Source organism: Balaenoptera musculus, chromosome 4, assembly GCF_009873245.2.
Source record: "Balaenoptera musculus isolate JJ_BM4_2016_0621 chromosome 4, mBalMus1.pri.v3, whole genome shotgun sequence".
Classification (NCBI taxonomy): Eukaryota; Metazoa; Chordata; class Mammalia; order Artiodactyla; family Balaenopteridae; genus Balaenoptera; species Balaenoptera musculus.
In genome coordinates this window covers 63084909-63111728 of record NC_045788.1, presented here as the reverse complement: position 1 = coordinate 63111728, position 26820 = coordinate 63084909, and the positions used below count along the sequence as shown (strand labels likewise).

General features: G+C 41.8%; 1 protein-coding gene across 2 annotated transcripts in view; it reads left to right on the top strand.

The window, feature by feature from the left end:
- IGF2BP2 (insulin like growth factor 2 mRNA binding protein 2) overlaps positions 1–26820 on the top strand; it is a 165889-nt gene that overhangs the window by 98292 nt on the left and 40777 nt on the right. For both annotated transcript variants that reach the window (XM_036851482.1, XM_036851483.1), the window contains exons 3-4: positions 23123–23171; positions 24159–24210. In XM_036851482.1, the coding sequence (XP_036707377.1) occupies positions 23123–23171; positions 24159–24210 (101 nt within the window). The remainder of the gene's footprint in view (positions 1–23122; positions 23172–24158; positions 24211–26820) is intronic.

Below are 26820 nucleotides of genomic sequence, written 5' to 3'. Positions count from 1 at the left end.
TGAGGGTCATTTCCTGGAGTCTCTCTGCAGCCTCCACCAGACTGATTATTCTTAGTTTGATTATCTTAGCCTGGATCATACAAGCCTCTCCCTTTACTTCCCTGTCTCCACCCTCCCGCCATATCACCTATATCCAAGCTCACTATACCTCCTCCAGTAAGCACAAAATGACACAAATTTGAAAACTTAAACCTGCCGGCGTTGCCCCTCAGTAGAGGTTCACTTCACAGCTGGCTGGTGAAGGAGGTGTGAAGAAAGTGGTGAAGAAAGGCAGTGCTGTCTTAAGGTGTGATTCAGTTCTTGTTGCAATCACTTTAGTTTTTAAAACTAATCCACGAAGCTCTTATCTTGTATCTTGTTCCTGTAGTGTATCCTAACAGTGTCTTCTTGTGCCTCAATTTCATCCCCTACAAAAAGGGGGTAAACAAACACTGCCACCCGGAGGTTTCCAAGGGCTGCCAAGGAGGCAGCATGAACGGTTGGTGAATAGAAGGCATTATCTGCCACCCAGAAGAAAAGCACCTCCCAGACAGACCACAGGGCTGTCCTGCCTTGCCAGAGGAGGCTTCTCTGTAAGCAGGAGGAGTAACATGGGCAAATTTCCCCAGGCTCTGTTGGTCCTGATGACAGAGGGAACCTGCTAGGTGGGTGTTCATGTCTTTTCAGATGAAGGTGAGGAGGTGGGGGACAGAAAGGAGGAAGACAGGTGCATGAGAGACTTGCTTGAGGTTTCAGTTGATAAACAGTGTTTTATAAGTCTGGAGGAAGCCAGCACGAAAGTACAGTTTTTAGAGAAGGAATTGATTTCCAGTAAAATTTGCTAGGGTGAGCATGTAGCAAAATTTAAAGTTTTAACGATAAAAATAAAATTCAGGGGAATTCCCTGACGGTTCAGTGGTTAAAACTCCGCACTTTCACTGCTGAGGGCGCTGGTTCAATCCCTGGTCGGGGAACTAAGATCCCACAAGCCGCGTGGTGTGGCCAAAAAGATCGATCTATCGATCTATCTATCTATCTATCTATCTATCTATCTATCTATCTATAATTTGTGTGTGTGTGTGTATAAAATTCAGGGAGAGGAAAAAACCTCAGTTGGAAGGAGAAAAGAGTATGAACGTTCCCTTTCATATGTGACATTAACTGGCTAAAATTCACACATTAATTTTTGGTAATTTCAAGATGCCTAGGGCATCTCGTTCTATTGACAGTACACAGGAAGTGGCAATTGGTAGTACTTTGTGACATCTACTTGTTCACGTGCACATGTGTGCATGGTCGTGTACACACACACACACACACACACAGCTTCGAGGCTTTCCTGGTGATCTTTCTTCTCTCTTCTTTGCCCAGAGTACCCTTGGAGTAATTTGCCAGCCCTGTACCAGCTGCACTTTGATGTGGCTTGACCGTTTGTGGACTACCTCTTCACCTCTTCACTCTACAGTTACACCCTGTTTGGTTTCAGAATTTGTTTCTGTTCGTACAAAGCATAATCCCAGCCCTGCAATGTAGCCCAAGGTGAGCAATTCTAAAGCTCTGAGCCTCAGTTTCCTTATCTGCAGAATGAAGTTGTTCTGAAATCTGAAACTGAGGTCCTTCCACAACCTTTTGAGGATGTCAGCTGTAAGGTCTCATTCCCTCCATAACTGGGTGGGAGGAGTAGCTTCAGCAGCATGACATCTGAGTGACCTGTCAGCGTCCTCTCACATCATCCAGGTAAGAGCTGCTGGGAGCAACATGCTTAGATTCCCAGTGGTTTGCTGGAGGAGCCAACTGTGTGCATCTCTTTGCAACTTTTGTTTGGTGACATCACGTTAGTGGCTTTAAATTAGCTATGGTGAGAGTATTTACATTATGGAAATTAACAAAAGCTACACATTGCCTCCCCCTCGCCACTTAGTTTAAGTATATACCAGTGGCCCTGGGATCCAGTACGACTTAACTTCTCTCATTTGAGTTTCTCTCTATCAAAGCTCACTTCTTTGTACTCTAGCCTTCACCCCCCAGTCAGCACTCTTGGTTGCTTCAAGGTCATCGCTGCCTTCTTTCTGCTTAACCTGTAGAAGCGTCCATGCAGATGAGGCGAAGCACATGAAAGGAGAGCTGTCATAGGTAGTGTTGAGCCTGTGGCTGCCGCAAATTTTCACACCACTAGTGATAGCCACTTTTTAAAAATAATTAATTAATTAGTTTATTTATTTTTGGCTGCGTTGGGTCTTTGTTGCTGCACACGGGCTTTCTCTAGTTGCGGTGAGCGGGGGCTACTCTTCGCTGTGGTGCACGGGCTTCTCGTGGGGGCTTCTCGTGGTGGCTTCTCTTGTTGCAGAGCAAGGGCTCTAGGCACACGGGCTTCAGTAGTGGTGGCGCGCGGGCTCAGTAGTTGTGGCTCGTGGGCTCTAGAGCGCAGGCTCAGTAGTTGTGGCGCACGGGCTTAGTTGCTCCGCGGCATGTGGGATCTTCCTGGACCAGGGCTCGAACCCGTGTCCCCTGCATTGGCAGGCAGATTCTTAACCACTACACCACCAAGGAAGTCCCTAGCCACTTTTTTAATACCTCTATTCTAGTAAACCCAATCTACTTTGTCTTTTATACTATTGCTAGTCAAAGATAGGTAGTATCTTATAGTTTTGTAGAGCTTTGTCACACCCCATTGTCTCTGCCTCATGAATAAGTGGAATTATGAATGACTGCCCTGCTCAAATGCTGGCAGTGATCTCCCTTAGCCTACTATATTAGCAGAAACTCCTCACCCTATTAAATAAGACCTCTACAGTTGTCCCGACTTAATAGCCATCTGTCTCCCCAGTAGACGTACCCTGTTTTCCCTTGTCCAAACACAGTCCGTTATTTCCTCTCCCCACCCAAGCTCATCTCTGACCATCACAATCCTATCATGGTCCACGTTGATACCACCTGCAAGGCATGACTGGGGCCCCTGGTTTCCCAGGGACATGGCTCCCTTAAGCTGGGAAGGCCAGCAACTTTCAAAGGACTGGGAAGCCCAGAATAGCACCCCGTAGGGGTGGTTCTTGACTTCAAAAGATGCAAGACCGTTATCTCTGGTGTTACCCTGCCCCTTGTTCATCTCTGCTTCTCCAGTTTTGATTGTGGCTTTGCTCTTCCCTTCTTCCTGCTTCAGTTTTCCACTCAGATTTCTTCCTACCCATCTGCCAGTTCCAGGAGGGAGTTTCTGACTTAATTTCTGGCACAGTTATTGCTCTGGCCCTTGAACTATGCTCACACCCTCTCTTGGCCCTGATCTTCTCAATTTCAATGTCTGGCCTCCCGAGTCCAGGGCCTTTTTTTTTTTTTTTTGTAAAGAGCAAGATAGTAAATATATTAGGTTTCTTGGCCCATATGGTCTCTGTCACACCTTCTCAACTCTGCCATTCTAGTGGAAAAGTAGCTATAGACAATATATAACCAAACAGGAGGTTCAATAAAACGTTACTTACAAAAACAGGCTTTGGACTGGATGTAGCCCACCAGCCATAGTTTGCTGACCTCTGCCCTAGTCAAACACCTGTTAATATCTACTGCTGACACTTGTTCATAAAACTGTGTGCCAGCCTGAATACGTGATTTTCATTAACGTAGCTCGTGCAAGAGATCCTGTCTGGGACGTGCCCAGCTGGGAATCCTGCAGCCTCAGAGTTAAGGGTTCCAGAGAACATACTTGTCCTGTTTGCTCGACCCACAAAGGAGCACTGATTCAAAATGGGCAGAAGCACTTGTGTTCTGAGGGCCAGTATGACATAGAGCAACATTTCCCAAATTTCAGCCATCTGTGTACTGCTTTCATGTTTTCTGCCGTTATCTCTACACCTGCCCTGCTAACTACTTAATGTTGTCTTTTAAAGTGGTCCCCCTTTAAAAAAACACCCTAAGTTTACTTTTAAAATAAACTTTATATTATCTATATAATTGAAAAACCAATACCATTTGCAATAAATAGAAAGTAACCATAAAAATGAAATATACTGACAACAATGTGTTGTTATTAAATTCTAGCTACCCTTGCTTGTTAAGGTTCTGAGCCTAACATTTTTTATTTTTTTAGAGGGAGGAGTATTAGTATTGGAGAGGTGTTAAAGACTTCCAGCCTCAGACTGAGAGTTTTTCCTTGATATAAAAAGAAATGTTAGAAAATAAATGCAATGTGATGCATTGTTTTTATTGCTGTATTTGCTCACCTCCTGCAGACATTACATGGAACTCTGTGTCTCATGTGACACCTAAAAACCTCTAGAATGACAGGATTAGTGACTTGGGCATCAAACAGACCTGTGTTCACATTCCTGGCTTCACCTTAGATTCCCCAGCTGCAAAGTAGGAACAGTACTTATCCCAGCTTCATTCATAGAGCAAGTAGGAGTCAGGTATTGGCTTTCTGGGCCCTGCTGGGCACCAGTGTGGGGCTTTTTTTAGGCACTGGAGTTGGTGTTGGTAAAGCACCCAACACAGTGCCTGTCCCTCTCATGGGCACTATTGTCCCTGGAACCCCTGTGAATTCAGAATCTCTCTTACAGTTCTTATAATAGTATCTGTGAGATTTCTGTAATTGGTCCTATTGCATCACAGCTGACAGACCTTGGGCAAGTTACTTAAATTCCGTTCTGGTCCACTGACCAGTGTGAGAATTAGGTGAGATGACGTGTGTAAAAATGCTTTGTAATGGTGAAGTCTGCACCAGTTTTGTCATTGGCAGTACCTTGGGTGGTGGGTTTTGTTGACCTGTCTTCCTCGCCTTTTGGACTGAGTTCCCTGGAGGGCAGAGACCGTGGTGGTGGGCCTCTGTCTACATCTCCCCCCTTTGCATTTGCAGCTTGTGCAAAACTGTCCATGAAGGGAATGGAAAATGTCATTCCTGTTCATGCTCATTTCCTTCTCTCCTCTCCCTCCCAAGAATGGAATTTTTGGCTTTATAAGCTAAGGAATCTCAGTGGTACCTACTTCCCATCCGGAAAATACTAGTATGGTAGGGTAGGCTGTCCCCACCAGCACAGGCCTGGGATGAAAATGTGTCTACTTGTCCTCTGTTGACTCCAGGTGCTGCTTGGATTCCTGTGTGTCACCTCCTGCAGTGGCATTCTGCACCATTTGCCCTTTAGCTGGTTAGTTCTCTGCCGTTTCAAAGCTCACTCTCCACCTCCTGTGATCCTGCTGATTCATAGTCTTTCCCTTAGAACTTTTGTTTGTTATAGATGTTTTTACAAGTTCTTAGCCATGGGGTTCTTTTCTTCTAGCCTTTACAAACCATTTTTCTTGGCTCACAGATTAAAGTCTGTCTATCCATCTGTGTCATTGAGTGAAGATTTCTAAGACTTCTCTGAGTCCTATTCTCACAGTAAACCACTCACAGCACAGAAATTCTTCCTTTAAAGGTTTTTTTTTGCCTGGACAGCTTAGTTCTTGTACACATTTCTATGGGAGGAAGAGGCATCTTTACTGTCCTTGAGGGAAGAGAGCAGGCAGGGCTGGAGAACTCTCGACACTAAGGAGGATTGTAGAAAGAGACCATCTGGCCCCAGAGAAATGAAATAACCTGCCACAAATAGCCCAGTCACATATCTGGGTGGTGGCCCCACGCCCAGCAGTCCTGATGCCTAGTCTGACTTTCTGCCCACGACCTCCCAGTAGACTGGGGTCTCAAGCACTCAGGGAATGAGCTCCCTCTTAGAGCTCCATGGCCATCAAAGGGCTGCAAGGATCTCGGTCAGAGACAGAGGGGCCCTTTTACATTCAGATGACCTGGGCTGACCAAAGTGAATTGAAATGAGAGGCCCGATTACATGAGCTTAAAGGGCAACCACGCCTGCTGTCTGTTCACTTGTGTATAATCATCCCTTGAAAAGAAAAGTGCTGGATGGTGGGATGAACAAATCACAGTGGTGGGGCAGAGTCTGGCTGGGCTGCAGAAATGTAAACAGTGGTTTGTAATAAATGCTATGAAGAAGACACTAGCTAAGGGCCGCAGGGGCACTGACCTTGCCCGCCTGGGCAGCTGCCCCTCAGTTAAGGTGAAATATTGATCCTGGCACCTGATCTTAACCAGACATGACCTAGAAATGAAGAATGTCCCATTGTCCTCATTCTGATGATCAGCCAACACTGATGGGGTTGGCTTCCTCATGCACCACCTTGACCCTGAGTAAATACCCTCTCCTTAAGCAGATCAGGGAGCTGGAGCAGCCAAGGGCGATATTCTCCCTGCACTTCTCCTCTCCACCACCACCCCAAAAGGAACGTGGGAGGTGAACCCCTTATGAGGATGGGTTGGTAACGTAGGTAGGGTGGCCAACCCAGCAGTCCTGGCATTCAAACTAAGGCAGCCTACTCCCCAGAGAGCTGCACTCTTTGCTGTTAGAAGAGGCAGAGGAGAGGCCTCTGAGTTTTGTTTCCTGTTAAATATAGAAAGAGGAAAAGGAAGAAAAAGAGGGAGATTCTTACTCAACACAGTATATTTGTAAGATTGCACTACAGACCAAAGGCAAATCAGTTAAATCAGTGTTTCTTGGATAGATGCTATAGAAAATATTAATGAAAGAATTCAAAAAATATATTGGGCAGAGGAATCATGATTAGAATAAGTAAATACTCTTTTAAGGGCATAACTTTGATGGAGGCATTATTCATGTGGATTAAAAAAATAAAAGTTCTAGTGCATTCATTTAAAAAAATCAGTGGTGGTATTTAATCATACCTTCCACTAACCTAAAACACGCTTAATTTTTTTTTTTAAATACGTTTATTTATTTTGGGCTGCATTGGGTCTTTGTTGCTGCGCGCGGGCTTTCTCTAGTTGCGGCGAGCGGGGGCTACTCTTTGTTGCGGTGCGCGGGCTTCTCATTGCAGTGGCTTCTCTTGTTGCGGAGCACGGGCTCTAGGCACGCGGGTTTCAGTAGTTGTGGCTCGCGAGCTCTAGAGCACAGGCTCAGTAGTTGTGGCGCACGGGCTTAGTTGCTCCACGGCATGTGGGATCTTCGCAGACGAGGGCTCGAACCCTTGTCGCCTGCCAAGGACCAGGGCTCGAACCCGTGTCGCCTGCATTGGCAGATGGATTCTTAACCACTGCGCCACCAGGGAATTCCCTTAATATTTTTAATGGATCTGTTTGTTACACTCTCAAGAGGTGTGGTAAGTACCTGCTGGGAACAGAAGACTATTATAATGGTAGTTGGCAAGATGCTTTTATTTTCATCTAGAGGCACTTAATTTGTTGGTGAAGTGTACCTGGCAGCCCCATGTCAAAGGGAAGTGAGGAATTATCAGTAGACTGCCCCAGTAGTGAGATGCACACAGCTACAGGAAAGGATAGAGTTATACTTGCACCCAAATTCTCAGGGCCACAGGGCTGTCTCCTCTGAGGAAGGGAGTCAGTTAAGAAGAAAACAGCTTCTGAAAAGAAAGTTAATGCTGATGGCTGTGTTTACGTTGTCTCCCAGTTTGAGTCTTGGCGAAAGGTTTATCACCTTCATGGTCCCTGGAAGCGTGCTCTGCTCCTCTCAAACCAAGTGCCCTTGCTGCCCTGCCTCTGTACACCTCATTCCCTTGATTTGAAAGGCCCTCTGGACCCCTCTGCACTCTCTACCTCACCTTTGCTCTCCTGGCTCACTCTGCCTCGTACTGCTCAGACTCAGCTGAGGCATCACCTTCCCTGGGGGCCTTGCCAGCTTCTCCTCCTGTCTGCTCAGCCACTCGGCACCCTCCAGGCACCCTCCAGCGTGGTGCAGGCCTGTCTCATAGCAACACTGCATACAGGGTGCACTGGCTATCTTCCTGCCAGACTGTGAGCTCCTCATGGGGGGGAACAGGCTTTTCACCTGTCTCTCTGGTGTCCAACAATACTCAATGAGGGTTTGTTGAATAAATGAAGTGAATGAAGTTAATCAGATCAGGAGTCACCTGCCAGAATACCAAAGAAGAGCAGGGAAGAATTCTGTGGAGTTTCCCAGAGTGGGTAAGGTGGGTAGGTTCTTTAGCATATGAAAAACAATCAGCTTCATTCATAGTTAAAGTGCAAAAAAAGATAGTATTTTTCACCTGTGAATGGGCAGAAATCAGAAATTGGATAGCTGCGTTTTCATGTGTGGAGAAACAGTGTTGCATTTGTATGTTGACATTACAAATGCACAGCCCTCTGACTCAGTGATTCCCCTTCTAGGAGCTTGTCTTCCAAGATACACTCACATGTGTAAAATTAGGTAGATAGACAAGTTATTTGCTACAACATTTTTGGTTTTTTGGAAATAGCAAAAGGTTAGAAACGTATGTCCATCAATAGGAGACGAGTTAAATAAATTATGATATATTCATAAAGTTGAATGTTATACAGCTGTCAAAAAGAATAATACAGCTCTGTGTATGGATATGACACAATCTCCAAGTGAAAAAAGCATATACAGAGCACTAACATTTGTTTTTGAGGGGGGAAAAAGAATACACAGTTGACTCTTGAACAGGATGGGTTTGACCTGCATGGGTCCACCTGTACATGGATTTTTTTCAATAAATATATTGGAAATTCTTTGGAGATTTAGGACAATTTGAAAAGAAAACCTCACAGATGAACCGTGTAGCCTAGAAATACCAAAAAGATTAAGAATAAGGTATGTCATGAATGCATAAAATATATGTAGATATACATATAACATACAAAATATGTGTTTATGTTATTAGTAAGGCTTCTGGTCAACGGTAGGCTATAGTAGTTAAGTTCGGGAGGGAATCAAAAGTTATAAGCAGATTTTCAGCTGCACGGGGGGCGTGGGTAAGTACCCTTGACCCCACACTGTTCAAGGGTCAACTATACACATATATGCTTTTGTACAGAATACTCTGGAATGATTTTTAAAAACTGGTATCAGGACTGGAGTCCTGAAGGATAGATATAGAGGACAAATTTTTCTACTATGTTTTTTCTGCTTTGGTACCTTTTGAACTTTGTGCAAAGAATATGTAGTACTTACTTCTAAAAAGTTTGTTTCAAAGAAACCAGTTGAGTGATAGATACGTGTCCAGTTTTGCTGAGATCTGCAGAATCACTATATAAAATTCACTAGGAAGAGCTCCATGTAATATAAACACTTTTCATCCTGATGTCTCACCACAGTCCCACCCCGCCTGTCCCCCTTGCCTTTGAAGTCTCTCTTACTCACCTGTTGCCTAGACCACTGGAGTTGGAAAGGGCCTTGGACAGTTATCTAGTGGTGTATGCATTTAATCAAGCTAACACTGCTGCTTTTCCAATAAATGTATCATTTTTTTTATATATATATAAATTTATTTATTTTTGGCTGCATTGGGTCTTCGTTGCTGCACGCGGCTTTCTCTAGTTGCGGTGATCGGGGGCTACTCTTCGTTGCAGTGCGCGGGCTTCTCATTGCGGTGGCTTCTCTTGTTGCGGAGCATGGGCTCTAGGCGCACGGGCTTCAGTAGTTGTGACTCACGGGCTCTAGAGCGCAGGCTCAGTAGTTGTGGCGCACGGGCTTTGTTACTCTGCGACATGTGGGATCTTCCCAGACCAGGGCTCAAACCGTATCCCCTGCGTTGGCAGGCGGATTCTTAACCACTGCGCCACCAGGGAAGCCCTGTATCACGTCTTAAGTTTCTCTCACCTGCTGCTAAAGCATGTTACTTTAAAAGTATGAATGTAGGCTTTACAGAGTTGTATAGATCAAAGTTGCAATAACAAGTAGAGTATCAGTACAATACTAATTAACCAGCATCTGAATTATGGGCCAGAGCTCTGTTTCTATGTAGTGGAAACCTAAGCTTTGATACAGTGGTTTATGACATCAGTGGAATTCCTTGGAGGCAGTTATAGTCTCCTTATTCACAGTCCCATGCCAAGACCTATATACACCTGTAGGAAATGGACAAGCTCCTACTTAGCTGTGCCGTATACTCCATTCATAGTAAATTTCAGGAAATAACATTATACCTTCAAAATCCAGACACCAGAGATTGTACAAGAGTAACCCTGGCACTAGTGAAAATGTAAACATAAGGCTTTCTGCAATAAGGTAGAAAAGGGAAGAAGTGGGATAAATTGTGGCTGCAGGGATGGGTTGTGATACAGGTAGAGTCACAAATCCACTTTTTTTGGATTGTAAGCCATTCAATTATTAAAATAGTATGGACTCTGTCGGCTAACTTATCTAGTGGGTTGTTAAAAACTGTGACCCAAACAAAATGCAAGATTTGTTGGGATGATTTTTTTTTTTTTTAATTCAGTCTCTGTAGCCTGAGGTCCATGGAGACACCTCTTTTTTCTGCTCCTTACCTTTTCTTTGTGACAGTTTTGTTTTGCTGCCAAAATGGAGTGAATCTTGGGTTTGGAAAGAAGCTTGTCTAACTGGCTGTCATCTTATCTCAAGTGCCTCATGTTTGAGGCATTAAGCAGGGAGGTTAAGTGACTGGCCCAGTATCTCTATCCGACAGCTTTGCCTGAAGTGGAGCCAGCATTCAAACCATGGTCTCTGGCTCCCTGCTCAGCACATCTCCCACTCTGCGTCTTGTGGTGCTGAAATAATGGTGGCCTTTGGTAACGATAAAATGTTTTATTAGGGGTGGGAGAATTATTAGGTTAGAAAATCCAGGGACTATATTTAAATTTATATTTTTTCTTAAATCATTGTTCTCTTCTAAGAAATCAAGGCCTTATGGACATTAGTAAATGAAAGTGTTTGCATTTCCACAGGTATCTATGCTTGACTATTACAAATTTTGTATTTCCCACCAAGGAACAAAAGTACTCTCACTTGAGCACAGTAATCAAAGTGCTCTTAAATGCAGGAGAAGAATAATCCATCAGTTTGCCAATTGTACATTTTAGCTTGTGAAATTATCCTGAAATGGGTCCTTTTAAGCCTGAATCCACAGGTGATTCTTTATCACTTCAGTAGCTTCTTTTCTAGTTCAATGCTGCCTCCATGCAGTGCCTTCTAATTGATTATCTGATTGTGACTCATCAGGGGAAGTCAGATCCATTCACATTTCATAGGAAAACCAGGCACCAGCTCTCCTGGGCATATCAGGACCAACGCTGGGAAAAGGAGTTTGAGGGTGCTTCTGTCAGAATAACCCTAATGCCTACCTGTGTAGGGTGCACTACAGTTTATGGAGCGCTTTCTCATAATCCCCTGGGGTTTGGTGAGGGACAAGTGAGAGGAGAGTGCAGGAGCTTATCACAATGCTAAGGAGACTGGGACTCTGAACAGCTAAGGGGAGGCCACCGGCTGAACTCTCTTCCCCTCCTTCATTCATGCTGCTGAGGACCTGGCTCCCAACAAAGAAAGGAAAGAGGGTCCTGGTAGTAGAGGGCAACCGTGCACTGCTTCCAGGGAAGGGAGAAGAGAGGAAAAGGAATTTGAAGCTGTGGTAGCAGGACCTCCCTTGGCCACCTGCTGAGCCAGGTAGGTTGTTCACCTTTATTCATGTCAGGTGTTGACCCCTATATAGGATACTTCCCAGTGTTGGGTCCTGCTGGGGCCCACCCAGCTAATGGTGCTGGTTTGAGAGGAAGTGATGAAAAGTCAGGAACCAACTGAGACAGATGCTCTGTTTACTGTCTTTGTAAGACAGGGAACTCAAAAGAGAGTGTGAATCAGCAGCTGGGAGGAATTCTCCTTTTAAGTGCCAGAGATCTTAACCCTATCATGTACATTCATTCATTCCTCAGATTTCTTGAGTGACTGCTGTGTCCACATCACCAGGTTAGAGCTGTTGAGCTGCAGGGGTATGGATAGGATGTGCATAGTTCGAGAAGGATACAACTCAAGAATCTTGCATTTCTATCAGCACCACTGGAAAAATTTCTCTGGGCAAAAGTCTAGTCTCTCAGAATTGGTTATAAATCAAATTTGTGTATTTGCAGTTATCTCCCTACTAATTTGTCTTATTTCAGAATTGATGTAAAAATATCTTAAGATGAATCCTCATTAGGATGATGAATCCTCTTAAATATAAGAATAATTTATATGCCATCTTTCCCCAGTTTGTCTGTTTTAAAAGTTGGCTATTTGGTAATAAAATAAAATAAATTTAAAAAGGGGAATTCCATTGCCGTCCAGTGGTTAGGACTCTGCACTTTCACTGCTGAGGGCCTAGGTTCAATCCCTGGTCTGGGAACTAAGATCCCACAAGCTGCGTGGCATGGCTCAAAAAAAAAAAAGGTGGCAATTCTAGGTTTTAAAAAGTCTCATTGTATTCAAATCATGTAACGTTAGCTCTAAGAGCTAATGATTTTCCTTTCTTTTTACATCAGCACTTTATGAGATATCGAAGACATTCACTGATTTGTTTTTCTTTGCATGCTGTGATTTTATTTTTTTTATTGGTGTTGTGTGAGAAGTTTTTTCTGACTCCTCTTCCAATTTTGACAAATAACTTTTCCTCTGGTCCTCTTATTTTCTCCAGAGCTCCCCTTTGTGTAGCAGAGGAAATCTCAGGGGGTTAAGTGCTAAGGGACAGAGCCGGGTGGGAAGGAAAGCTTCCCCTTTGTGGCAGTGCAGGTGTTCCACTGCTCTTATACACAGAAATGCCTCCCTCAGCTTTAACTTCCCCACGGTGGTTGGAAACAAGGACTTGTGTGATACTCTTTTCTACCTGCAATTACAGTTTAAGGATACTGTGCAGAAACAGGTGTTAAAGGACATTGGGTTCATGTCTAGCTAAAACCTAAAAATATGACTAAGAAAATGCAGGAATAGCCTTTTTCCTTGAGGATATAATTGAGTCAAGGGACCAGCTCTAAAGTACATTCTTTATTGAAATGTACATGTTGCATTAAACATGTAAAGTACGTTTTATTGAAATTAATTAGAGAGTTCTAGGGTTGCTGAGGTCAGTGTTGTCTTTTCTGTTCGTTTACTCCCTAGAATATAAGCAGCATGAGGACATTTTTGTTTTGTTCACTACTATACCCTGGAACCTAAAACAAGTGCGTGGCTAGTAACAGGTGCTTAGTGAACATCTGTTAAGTGAATTTGGAAAAGCTTTTGGTTTAATCTTAGAAATCATCTTATTTCCCCAAATGAGATAAAATGTCCAGTATTTAACCTCCAGTCAGAACATTTGGGTATGGGTAGTTGGGATTGTTCAGAGTACCTAACCTTCAGTGTGGGTGAGATGTTCCTTTTGTGTGAGATGGTGAATGCTATTTGATTTACACGGCATGGGGAAGGAGTTCCTTTACAAGGGAGGACCCTCTCCTCCCTTTCTCTGCTTACTTGGGATTTAGAGCTATATTAGAGATGAACTTAATTTTTCTTAATCATCCTGACTACAATGAATAAGATCAAAGACTTTTATAACTGCTGGGAGTAGTTCCTTCTTTTCAGAAGTAAAATGGCTGTTGGTTTATCACTCATTCCCAGACATTGAGGACTCACTGCTTCTGGCTTGAATTTTTGATAATTGTGAAACTGTTTCTTCAGTATGTCAAGGCATGCCATTGTACTTGTTGTCTTCAGGGAAGAAACATCACCTCCACATGAGTCATTACATCCAATCACAGGAAGGGTTTGCAGTGGCTACTGTGTCGGGAAACGTCTTCCCCTGCGTTTTCCAGTCAAAAGCCTGTTGCCTTGAGCTGATAAGCATAGACTGGAGTGAAAGAAATTGGCTTGGTTGAAGACCAGTCAGTGTCTTCACTAATCACGTGTTCTTCTTATAGTTGGAACACAGAATATGGGGTGGAGTGTGCCAGGAAAAAGAAGCCAGCTGTCAGCAACACATGCTCCTGGTGAATTTGCTGATTGCTGAGCACCTGCTCTGTTCCAGATGCTACTTGAGCTGGGGAGGGAAAAAATGAAAAAGGCACAAGTGAAAAAAAAAAAAGGAAAAGGACAGAGTTGAGTGCTGTTTGGAGAACTCAAGAAAACAATTATTTGAAAATGAATTGGAGAGATGCTGAAAGGATGGCACAGTTGTTGGTGACTAGGCACGTGGCTTCATTTTCCTTTATAAAGATGGTTTTGTATTTACCCTGCACCACACAAGTAAAACACTTATATACTCAAATTGTAACTTGTGTTGCATCAAGTTTATATATGTTTTTATCAGAGCTCAAAATATGATGTGTAAATATTTGTTTTTACCCTGGTTAGTCTTAATTACAGATAATGAATTGAGGGCCTTATAAGGGTAACTAATCACTTCATTAGAAACACAGTTTGCCGCTTTCCTGGTGGCGCAGTGGTTAAGGATCCGCCTGCCGATGCTAGGGGACACGGGTTTGAGCCCTGGTCTGGGAAGATCCCACATGCTGCGGAGCAACTAGGCCCGAGTGCCACAACTACTGAAGCCCGTGCGCCTAGAGCCCATGCTCTGCAACAAGAGAAGCCACTGCAATGAGAAGCCCACGCACCACAATGAAGAGTAGCCCCCACTCGCTGCAACTAGAGAAAGCCTGCGCGCAGCAACGAAGACCCAATGCAGCAAAAAATAAATAAATTAATTTTAAAAAAAAGAAGAGAAACACAGTTTGGTTTTGTTAACTGGCATCTTCATCACAGCACAATAAAATGCTTTCAGTTCTTACATGGTTCAGATCTCGAAAAGCTGGAAGCTGGCTTTGAGATCTTTCACTCACAAAGACTCAGCCTTACCTCTCAAGATCTCACCCTCCTGAATCCAAATGCCTGTTTGTACTCAGGCACACTTGAATGTCCTTTCCTTCTGAGAACTTTGTCTCCTGTCTGGGATTCACCCCACCCTTCTCCATTCAGCAATCCGTATTTCGGGGAGGGTTCTCAAACTCTGTCCTGCCCCATGAGATTCAGCACAGTGCTGACTGGGGCCAGTGATGATGAGTAAAGCCTTATTAGGCTTGAAGGCAGGCACAGCTCCCAGTCCTGGGCCAGGAGAGCTGTCAACCAGGAGTCAGCTGACCCTGTGAAGGAGTTCACTAATTAATACCTTTATCGCCCTCTCTGAAGGGCATTTATATTAAATAAATCTTCTGAGGAGCAAAGGGTGAACCACTATAGTGAAATTTCCAAAATAACCCTTCCTGGGAGAGATGTTTTTGGTCAGAGTCTACAATGAGGTTGACAGTGAGAGGGAAAGCCTGGAAATCTATTCCTAAGACTCATTTTCCTAGCATTTGCCTGAGGTGGTACATCTTGTCCAAAATTCATTGAACTGAAGTATATACATGAAATGTAAATTTTGTCATTGGTGACTTGACAATTCGAGTGACATTTTAAGAGCAAAGATTTAAACTTGTAGACCGCGGTCAAAAATATTGCTCCCAGCTGTGAGACTGGACAGGGGATTCATCAATACCTCAGTTTACTTATCTGAAAGTGAGGATAACAATCCCTACTTCATAGGGGAGTGGTAAGGCTTAAATGGGATGCTTAGCACCCATTAATGTAAGTAATAGTGGTGGTTTGGGGAAAGCTTCCTGCTAAAAACAATGTGACGAACGTGTTGGGTGTCTCTCTGAAACATTAATAAACTCATCAAATAAAATAACTTGAAGGATGAGAAAGAAATAGTGTTCAATGAAGGCCATGGAGAAATTCTGGTAAAGCTAGAGCTAAAACTGTATTTCATTCTCTACTGTCACAAAATGAGTTAACGAGTAGTATGGTAGATGGGAAAGATGGTGTTATCTGTAGGAAACTGTACACAAACCTTGGTAAGACTGGTCATGGTTTTCCTATGTCAGGTTTTTTTTTTTTTGCTTTATTTTAAAATACTGAAGATGTATTCGACAAAGAAAAATATTTTCCCTGAATAATTATTTAGATTTTTTAGTGTTCCTTCAGTTCAGATATTTCTATTTACCACTACTTCAGTAAAAGGAGCCCCCTTCACTAAAAACTGAATACAAATCAAAAAAGAGAAGTTTTAGATATTGACTTCCTTTTTAAAGAGCTAAAATATTGAATATCTGAGGAATGTGATTATCTACTTCACTAGAACAGTGTATGGTGGTTTCAACCTACAGTCAAGCATACTGATGCCTTTTAACAGGAGATAATTTTAACCTTTCTAAAGGGTTTGTAGAATCTTGCAGTTGGATTGAAACTCAATGGTCATTTAATGCAAATTGTACTCATTGTACCTGACCCACTAGGGAGACTCCTTCACCGTCTTGCCCAGGTGGAGCAGCCTGACCTGTCTTCTCATGAGCATCTCATCATTATCTAATTACTTTTCTCCTTCTACCTCTTTCAAGAACAATTAAGAATTCCTGATGTTTTCCTCAAGAGGGAAGTCTGGAATTGTGTTGGCAACCTCTTAAAAAGTCAAGGCCTCTTTGAGAGGGGCTCGGAGGTAAATGAGTAAGTTACAAAGTCTCAGACTATTGCTTTATCATATTCACTGATTTCTTTTCTGTGATATTCAAGCGGTAGACTTTCAAGAGGTCCTGTCTCTGAATTCTCATGAAGCATAAGTGTGTTCAGGCCACTTGGGGGTTTATGGTTTTGTGGACCTGAGTTTATAGAGCAAGGGAATTTACTGGGTTCATAACTGCAGTTCTCCTGGCTCAAACCCTTTGCAACAGGGCACCACAATAATATCTGATTTAATCCTTATATGATTTGGCCCATAACACTGCTAATATTCACAAGGACTTTACTCTGATCACATGTTTTTTCTCCCTAAAAAAACCCCAAAACCTCTTTTTCACTTTTTAACAGTTTTTATGTGGAAAGCATTTGGTTTTCTAATAACTGTTATCATACATTTATTTTAAATTCCATAGCGGCAGATGCAGTTGTTCTTAATAATTTTGTAACAAAGTGACAACAGTTAGTTTCATTGATTTTTTTTTTTTAAGTCATGCCCTGTGCTCTCTGTGTGTATGTGTGTGAGAGAAAGGAGAGAAAAATGAGAGGTGGGTGGGGGAGGGGATTACTGTAAAAGGCAGCTGAGTGCTGGATAGAAGATTGGCCGAGGCTATCACCGGTGATTCATTTGCTTCCCTGATTCATTGCTAGCCCTAGGTCCTAGTTCAATTTAGCACAGGATGTCCCTTGTACAGAATGTCCAGAAGTTTTAAGGGGAACTTTTAGAACTGATGAGGAATGGGAAGGAGAGAAAGTGCCTCAAACACTTACTAATGAGGACATGAGATGCAGGGGAATCTGATTATAGCACTAGAGGAGGGGGTGTGGCCAAGAGTTCTGGTGGTTTCAGCCTTGGCTCTGCCACTGCCCTTGGAGTCGGTTAGCACACCTGCCTCTAGATAATGCACATTCCATGGTGCTTTGATTTCCTTGCAAGATTAAAACCACAGTGTCATCTGATGGAGCTCAAAATTGCTATGGAAACAGATGGGACCTAGTTGGGTAGGATCTCTCATTGAACCCCAAAGGACTCTCTTATACGATCCTTTTGCTTCCTCTGTTGCTTCTCTTGCCCACAGTTTTCCCAGAGATCTTCTGATTCTTAGCTTGCCTAATTTTCAAATGGAATCTGAGATCCTATGAGCTGGGTGTCCACAATATATGTTAAGTCTTCCCTACTCAGACCCCCAGCATGGTCAGTGCCTGGGCTAGAGTTCCCAAGGTGGTTGATCAGACTTGTGGTTAATTGACCGTATGCCTAAAAACTATGGCATTATCCACCTCACAAGCAAACAGGCGTTTCACACACACACACACACACACACACACACACACAGATGTGGGGTGGTTCTTCAAAATCACAGAGATTCCTTGACAATTAAATATGATTTTACTTCCCCAGCTGATTGCCCAGATATTTTAAGCAACAGATGCTACCATACAAAATAACTTCTGCCAGGTCCTTGAAATTCCTAACAGTGGACATCTAGTTTTATCTGAAATTCACTCAGAGCTTTCCACTTCCTCTGGGCATCTACAGTACAAAGATAATAACATATTCATGAAAAGTACCCTGAGGCACTTACATGTTGAAGAGCCTTAGATGAGCTGTGGTTAAGTTTTTTTTGTTTGTAGTTAAGATTTGATAGTCTACATGTGTATACTGTTGTCACCAATTAACCAGAATATAGAATCCATCAAAGTGGCCAGTTCCTCAGCCAAGCAGAATAGCTGTTGGGCTATATTATTATTTTCCTGGATGTGTAGAGACTGAGCTACTTGCTCTTTTCCACTGAACACACTTACTTGACTATGAAAGTGGGAAATTCTGAGTTCCTGAATCCCAGAGCCTTGGGGAGAGAGCCTGTGTGTCTGTATTAATAGCTTGACTGCAGGTCTTATTCTGTTTTCAGTTAAAATTTTTTTTTAAAAAATCAAAATCATGTTCCTTACTGCCTTTGTTTACTCTTGTTTTTAAGGTGGACTGAGCATGTTGAAGGCTCAGACCTGGCACGCATATAAACTACAGGTGTGACAAATTATTTTGGATGGAAGGGTAAGAGCCCAAAGTTTAGAGCAGTTGCTGGGGCAAGAGGGTTTAAAGATAAAGAGATGGGGAATGGGACAGTAACAGGGTCATGAATGGGAATTTGGATGTGGTGACAGGGAGTCATTCAAAGAAGGCAGAAGCAACCAGTCATATTTGTGTTTTAGAAAGTCACTAAGTGTGGGATGAATGGGAGAGGAGGGAAAAGTAAGACAGACGGCAGGCCAGCTAGAAGCTGGCTGTAATGGTTTTGGGTGGTGAGGATGAGAAATGTCAATTATGTATTTTTAGAGAAGCTTGATTTCCTTTCTAAACTAAAGGAACTGTGAGGTTATTCTTTTTTTTTTTTTAAGGAACAAAGAACTATTTTCTTAAAACCAATCACTTTCCTAAGTTATTGTGTAAATTGGGCTTGTTTGCAAGCAGGGCACACTTTTATGGATTTCAAAGGGAGAAAGATCCACATTTGTTGTTCGAGACTGAGCTGAACACTGGGTTTCTTCTCCAAAGGAAAGAAGGGAGAGAAGTCTTCCCTCTCCCCTTTACTACCTGGCAAAGGAGAAAAGGACAGCCTGTGCCCTCCCAGGTAGGGTCCAGAAGGTCCGCATCATAAACAGACAACAGCCAGCAATAGCAGTGCTTTTCCCAGACCCCAGAGTTCCATGTTCTCCTTTTCTGCTATGCGCTTGGCCTCTTGCTGGACAGGAGACTAGTAAACAAGAAGCCTGTCCTTGAGGAAATTTCCAATCCAGTGAGGAGAGGACCAGCGCCAGCAGATAAGTAATTATAGCAAAGAGGGAGCTGTTATAAAAACTTAAGAGTGCATAGAAACAACTCTTTTTTGGAGAAGCCCTGGAATTGTCTGCAGGTGTGAGCTGGGTTTTGAAGAGCACACAGACATCCCTCCCAGGGAAAAAGGGGTTGGGCATCCTGGGTGCCCTAACAAGCAGGCACAGTGTCCAGATGATGCCATGGAAGTTAGCAGATCCCAAAGATCCTGGTCACTCCTGATCCTGAAAGATAGTCTCTCAGGATGTTCTCCCAGGTGACCTGACTGAACTCCAATTGAATGGGTTCTGCTGAAGTGATCTCCATTTCCCCTTTTCGTTTCTGGGTTCTTTTTCTTCCTTTCCATCCTGGTCTAAAATTAGAAATGCGACACACTAGCTTTTTAGAGAACCCTGCTTAACGAACGTTCCAGTTACTCAACTGATTGCCTGATGTGCAGTCCTCAGAGCAGATACTACAAGGAAGCATCATTGTTTTAGACCCGTTCAGTTAGGATTTGGGATCATCTGGACTGGGCAGAGTTTGATTATTTACACACTGTGAACAAAGGGGTTTGCCAGATAAATTAATACTTTGTTAAATAAGATTTCAAGAAGGATACCTAACCGGTTGATAATTATGGAGAAAATAAGAGGGTTTTTCTCTTTTTTTTTTTAAACCATCTTAATATGGTTTTTTTTTTTTTAAGGCACAGGCTTTTTTTTTTTTTTTTTAGAGATTGATTGATTGATTGATTGATTGATTACTATGTTGGGTCTTCGTTTCTGTGCTAGGGCTTTCTCTAGTTGCGGCAAGCGGGGGCCACTCTTCATCGAGGTGCGCGGGCCTCTCACTATCGTGGCCTCTCTTGTTGTGGAGCACAGGCTCCAGACGCGCAGGCTCAGTAATTGTGGCTCACGGGCCTAGTTGCTCCGCGGCATGTGGGATCTTCCCAGACCAGGGCTCGAACCCGTGTCCCCTGCATTAACAGGCAGATTCTCAACCACTGCGCCACCAGGGAAGCCCTCTCTTTTTTTTTAAAAGCAGGTTCCAGGATACTTTAAAGAAATGAATCTTTTCGATTCATGAAAGCAGCCCTAGTAGGAGTTTTAAGTGTTAGTTTTTTAAAGTAAGTAAGACATGAACATGTCATTTTTTTAAAAAGCAAGCAAGACAGAAGCAGCTAAAATAAAAAGTACATGTCCCGTTTTACCAACCAAATGTTTGTAGCTACCTTTGTCTGTGCATTTACATATATACACACTTAATGACATATAGTTTTGTTTTGTGCTCTTAAAAAACAGATCAAACCTAATCTGTAATTAGCGCTCATCTTATAACATTATGCCTTGAAGAGTGTCCTATGACCGTGGATACATGTCTACTTCATTCTTTTTAACAGCTGTATAATGTTCAGTATTATGGCTCTACTATGATTTACTTATTCATCTCCCTGCTGGTGGATATTTAGATTATTTGCATTCTTTGTCATAACAATGCAACAGTATCTTTCTTTATTCAAATCTTAGTGTCTATGCAGAAGTTTCTTCCCATAGGATTTCTATCAATAAATTCTTGCTTAGCAGTTGTAGTCAATGTTTATTTATACTTGGAGATAACAAAAATATTTTTCTTCAGAAATATTCAATTTTCTTGTAAATTATGATGCCTTTTCTATAAATAGTTAGGCTTGTGACATCCTTTGTGGAGCATTCCATGTAGCCACTGTATGGGATGGTGTCAGCAGTTTTATTATGAACTCTTGCCAAAGGCAGTGTCAGGAATGAGCCTTCATAGCACAGAAGCAGAAATTAGTTCCTGGTTCTTTTTTCTCCTTCCTATCCTGACACAAGATTAGAGATTCTACAGAATGGCTTGTATAGTCATTTAGGCAGCTCTGGTAAAGCATGAATGCATTCTCATTTTTAAAAAATAAAACAAGACAGAAGTAGTATATGGGATCTAGAACAGAGGGATGGTCCCCCTTAATTTAAAAAAAAAGATCAGAGGAAACAGGAGCCCCTCAGTTCCTTTATTATTTGTTTGTTGTTTCCCCTGTCTGTGTACTTCTCTCTCTGTCTCTCTCCTTTTTCCTCTCTGCATGAATTGTAACATTTCTTTCTGTGGCTATTGCCCAGATTAAAGCCATGGAGAAATGTGTGGCTGCATATAGCAACTATTTGGTACCTCTTACACGAGAAGGAAAGGAAAAGTAATGGGGCTACACTTTGGCCACCACATCTCTTCTCTTGCAACCCCCAAAGGCGATATTTATGGGATTTCAGTGCCAAGCCCTTCCATTGAAATGACCTCTTGTAATATTTAAATGCTGATTTGTGTTTTCTTTCTGGGATCTAACATGTTCTCCAAAGATAGAAAAATTCTTATCTTCCTATTTCTATTCTTTTTTCTATCTAATTTTAACGCTTAAGTAAAAACAAATGATCTAAATCACTCAAAGTTATCAGATGTCTTGGAAAAAGAGAAAAATCTTCTGAATAAAAATGCAGGAGAAGGCCCAAATATCCATCAATAGGGGATGGATATTTGGTACATCCAAGTAGTGTAAAATAGAATGAGGATGTTCTCTATCTAGCAATGTAGAAAGATCTTCAGGACATTACTGTTAGGTGAAAAAAACAAGATTCAGTGAGTGTGTAGAATATGCAAATATTTCTGTAAGAAAAGGTGAAAATAGGATTGTATATTTGTATTTACTAGTATTTGCATAAAGGAACTGAAGGTTACACAAGCAACGAGTAAGACTTTTCATGGAATACCTCTTTAAAGTGTCCTGAGTTTTGAATTAGGACTGTATTACCTATTAGAAATAAAAATAATTTTTTAAAAGGAAGTTCTGCATTGTTAGGTAAGATCCTCTTTAAGCCTGCTGTATATGTATTCCACCTCTCATGTTTGAGCCTAGGTACCTTTTGGGGTAGGGTCACTTGCAGGACTATGTATTTTGAGGAGGAAGGGAATAATTCTATAATTAGAACATGTGTGGCAATTTAAATTCTGACTATTTTGGTAGGAAATTGAAAAGGCAGATTTGCATCTAAGCTGTTTCTTTAGCTTGTTCAGACTTCTTGGGTTTTTTCTTTATTTTTTTCCTCAGAGTAGTTGAAAGTTTTATTTATTTATTTATTTTAAAACAGCTGTGTTTTATTTTATTTATTTATTTATTATTATTATTTGGCTGCATTGGATCTTCATTGCTACGGCGGGCTTTCTCTAGTTGCGGCGAGCGGGGGCTACTCTTCATTGTGGTGCGCAGGCTTCTCATTGCAGTGGCTTCTCTTGTTGCGGAGCACAGGCTCTAGGCCGAGCACGAGCTTCAGTAGTAGCAGCACACAGGCTCAGTAGTTGCAGCACGTGGGCTCGGTAGTCGTGGCGCACAGGCTCAGTAGTTGTGGTGCATGGACTTAGTTGCTCTGCAGCATGTGGGATCTTCCCAGACCAGGGATTGAACCCGTGTCCCCTACATTGGCAGGCGGATTCTTAACCACTGTGCCACCAGGGAAGTCCCTAATTGAAAGTTTTAAAACAAGCTGCTCTTTTTTTTCTTCTTTTAATTTTTTAATTGAAGTATAATTGATTTACAATATTACGTTAGTTTCAGGTGTACAGCATAGTCATTCAGTTCTTTTGTGTGTGTGTTTTTTTTTTTTTTGCAGATTGTATTCCATTATAGCTTATTACAAGATGTTGGGTGTAATTCTCTGTGCTATACAATAGGGCATTATATAATGATAAAGGAATCAATACAGGAAGAGGATGTTGCACTCATTAACATATAGGCTCCCAATATAGAAGCACCTAAATATATAAAGCAAATACTAACAGACATAAAGGGAGAAATTGACGAATGGCTTAAAACAAAATGTTCTTGATTCACAATCAAAATCCCTTGCTGATGTCTTGGTGAACATAGTGAGAAAGTAAACTCAAACTGTGGTCTTAAGCCTGTTTGTTGTGTCTGTGCTTTTATCTTTTACAGGAGCAGGAAAATTCAGATTCGAAACATCCCTCCTCACCTGCAGTGGGAGGTAGGCCAATGTCATTTCTATATTTATTATCTTCCTGCTCTCTTTCCTCATTTTATTTTTTAATGGGTTAATAAGGGATTTTCTCCCTTTTTTATAGTTCCCTTTCACATTTAGGAATTAGAGGTCCTCAGACTTTCCCTTCTTCAGTGCCCCTAATGTGCATGATCTGCCCTGAGTTTGGGGTCAGATTTGTCCCTTTCGTCGTGCAGGATGTGCACTTTGATCCCTTATGTTCTGTCTTCTCAGAAACCAAGCACCAGCAGACAAACTGTGAAACAAAATACATACCTTGCTTGTGATTTTTATTCTATGATTTTATAAAAGATTTTTACCTTTCTAAATTACGATTTGGGGAAAAATAAAATAAATGGAAAACCCATAAGAATAGAAGGTTCTTTGTTAGTTTGAGCAAGTTTTTTGTTTATTTTGAATTAGTTGCTATGAATAACAGTTAAGACATATTTTCGGAGTTGTAGAACTTCTTACAAGATTGTTACCTTGAAATAAAATAAGATAGAATATGAGGAGTGGCTTTACTGCATTATTGAAAAACATACTGCCCCATGTTCCCCAACCCAAACAAAATCAAAATAGCCTTAAAGGAAGCAGAATGTTTTGTCTAATGTTTTTATTCCTTTAAGAAAAAAAATTTTCATTGTGGAAAATTTTGAACGTATACATATCTCATTACTTTGTAAAATAAGGAGATCCCTAAAGGAAAACTGAAGGAAGAAGGTTAAATCTTCCAGGAAGGAGAAGTAATCTTTGTACATTATTCTGCTTCTGATTTCAAAAGCAGCAAGTGGGTTCCAACCATCATGATGAATGTGATTGTTAACAATTACTAAGACTCCGAAGCTCTGCTGTGTTTCCTCAGTGAACAGATTACTCGAGAGCCAATAAGCAAATGAAAGTCCTGTACATTTATTCAGTTCTAGCTGCTTTTATGGAAGACCTGAAATTCTGACAGCAAAGCTTCTTTTTCAGGTGTTGGATGGACTTTTGGCTCAGTATGGGACAGTGGAGAATGTCGAACAAGGTAATAAGTGACGAAATTAGCCTATTGAATTTTGAGAGGGATATTACCTGTTATTTCTTATAGGTCGGGTCAAATCCAAGGACAAATAATAAGTTCAAATTCCTTTGAAGCAAGCTTCCTAGAGTGTATGTTTGTATATCTGTATGTGAGAGATGTCTATATCCATCTGTCTATATCGATTTTTTCAAAGAATGGTTTTCAGGCTATTTTTCTTATACTCCGTAATGTACTCAAGCACTGGACAAATGCTGTCAGGGTGGGGGAAGCTTAATTCACTTGGAAGTAACTGGATTTACACTATTACAGCTTTCCTCTTCCTGGTTAAGAACAACATATCCCTAATATCTTGGACTGAGTGTTTCTCAAGGTGTAGGACTCCTACCCCAGAATCGCCTGGAGTGCTTGGGAAAATGCAGATTCCTAGGGCTCACCATAGACAGACCTACAAAGTAAGACTCTTTGGGGGAAGAAGTCATGAATCTGTATGTTCAACAAGCACCCCCAAGTGATTTTTGTGTGTACTCATTTGAGAGCCTCTGTCTTAGGAACAATGCTGTAAATCCCCAGAAAACACATTTTCTTTTTCCTGTTGCCCTTATTTTTGTCTTCTAAAACATGAAGTGCTATGATTTTTAAAGAAAAAAAAAAAAAGGGTTCCTGAGCTGATATCTTATGTAGCTATTTAAGAGTCCCTGAAAAGTAGATTCCAAGCTCCTGATAGGACAGGCAATAACATGTGATAAAGATTATTTTTGCATTGACCTAGAAAGCAGACTATGAATTCAGTCACTTACTGACTGTGAGCCCTTGTAAAAGTCACTTAACCTTACTGGCTCAGTTTCCACATGTGTATAATGGGGAGAATAAATTTACCCTTCCTATATCACTGAATAGTTGGGGCACCCAGAGAGAACCTGAATAAATATTTACAGACCATGGAGTCATACATAATCATTAAAATTCACTTAGGAAAAATCACAGAGAATCCATTTTCTCATATGCAGTCTGTTCTGTCTGCCAGTATAATTAATATAATAGTTTTAAAGCAGTAGTTATTCAGATGCTCTCCACTCCTGAATGTTAAAAATACTATTAGTCAATTTCATACTGCTGACTGCCCATACCCAAAGGTGAAGGGAAAGAGCTCAGAAGGAAGACATGATTTACAAGGATTCTGTTTTCTCAGTTCTTGTTACTTCCCTCAAATGGAAAAGAAGACATTCTAATAAGGAATGGATTTAGTAGGCAGGATGACCTTCCAGACATGAACCTGTAAAAGTTACTAACTAAGACCATGTTATAAACTTAGGACAATGCCATGCAAGGAAGAAATACTCCAGGTCCCTGGGGGCAGTTCACAGCTCCAGTGGCACCTGTGCCCTGAGAGCACCCAGTTTCTAGCTGCCTCACAACTACGGGATAGAAGTGCTGGGCTGTTGTTTTGTTCTGTTTCATAGGTGATTCCTGATTCAGCAGGAAAACTTTTTCAGTAGGATTTTAAGGAGAGCTTTCATGTCCAATGAAATAAAGTATTTGAATGGAGCTCAGTTTTTCCCAGAATCACAGGTCTGACTTCCTGAAGACAGACGTCTTTCAAGAACAAAGAATATGACTAAGGAGTAGAACAAAATTTGAGAATCTGAGACTTCTAGTGGATAGCTTTATTCAGGAGGTTCAAAGCCAGCCTTTCTCCCGTTTTGGGAGTCTTCAACCTCATCTGTAGCACTACAAAGTGCAAATATGAGGCCTCGTAGCATTCAGTGTGTCAGCACTGAAAGAGGATGGTTGTGGGCCGCACATTCCCTATTTTGCACTATGAGGACCTCTCTGTGTATTAGCAAAACGAACACTCCCAGGCCAAGGCAAGGGCTGGGCTCAGCACTGGTGACACGTAAATCGCAGTGGCAGTTCCTTCCTGAGGATTATGCCTCCCTTCCCCGTAAGGGCTGCAGCTACTTTGAAGTTATTGGATAACAGTGATCTTTAACCTTTTTGAGAATCGTATGGAAATTATAAGCCAGAAAAATCCACGTACCCACAAATTTGAATATTTGCAGGGAAGTGGGGAGGGTGAGTAAAGAATTCCTGAAGCTCTAACATGGATTCAAGATTAAGAATCCCAGGACTTCCCTGGTGGTCCAGTGAATAAGACTCCAGGCTCCCAATGCAGGGGGCCCGAGTTCAATCCGTGGTCAGGGAACTAGATCCCCCATGCCTCAACGGAGAGCCTGCATGCAACAACGAAGATCCCGCATGCCGCAACTAAGACCCAGCACAGCCAAATAAATAAATAAATAAAATTTTTTAAAAAAAAGATTAAGGATCCCTGCACTATAGGGTTTTATTATTATTTTGAAAAACACCTCTATTGTGGTTCTCTTGAATTATCCTCACCTTAATATTGTTAATTCCAAGTCTCCCAATAGCTTAAATGTTTTAGTGGGGGAGGATTTGATTTAGTTATGTTTACTGGTTTTGGGGAAACCAGTATTTTTGGTTTAAGTTTACTGACTTAGATTGAGAAAGTTTTGTCTTGCTTTTTGAATTCATTTTTAATGTCTGACTTTGGAAGAAGAGGCAAGCAATTATGAATCAAGATAAACCAACGCA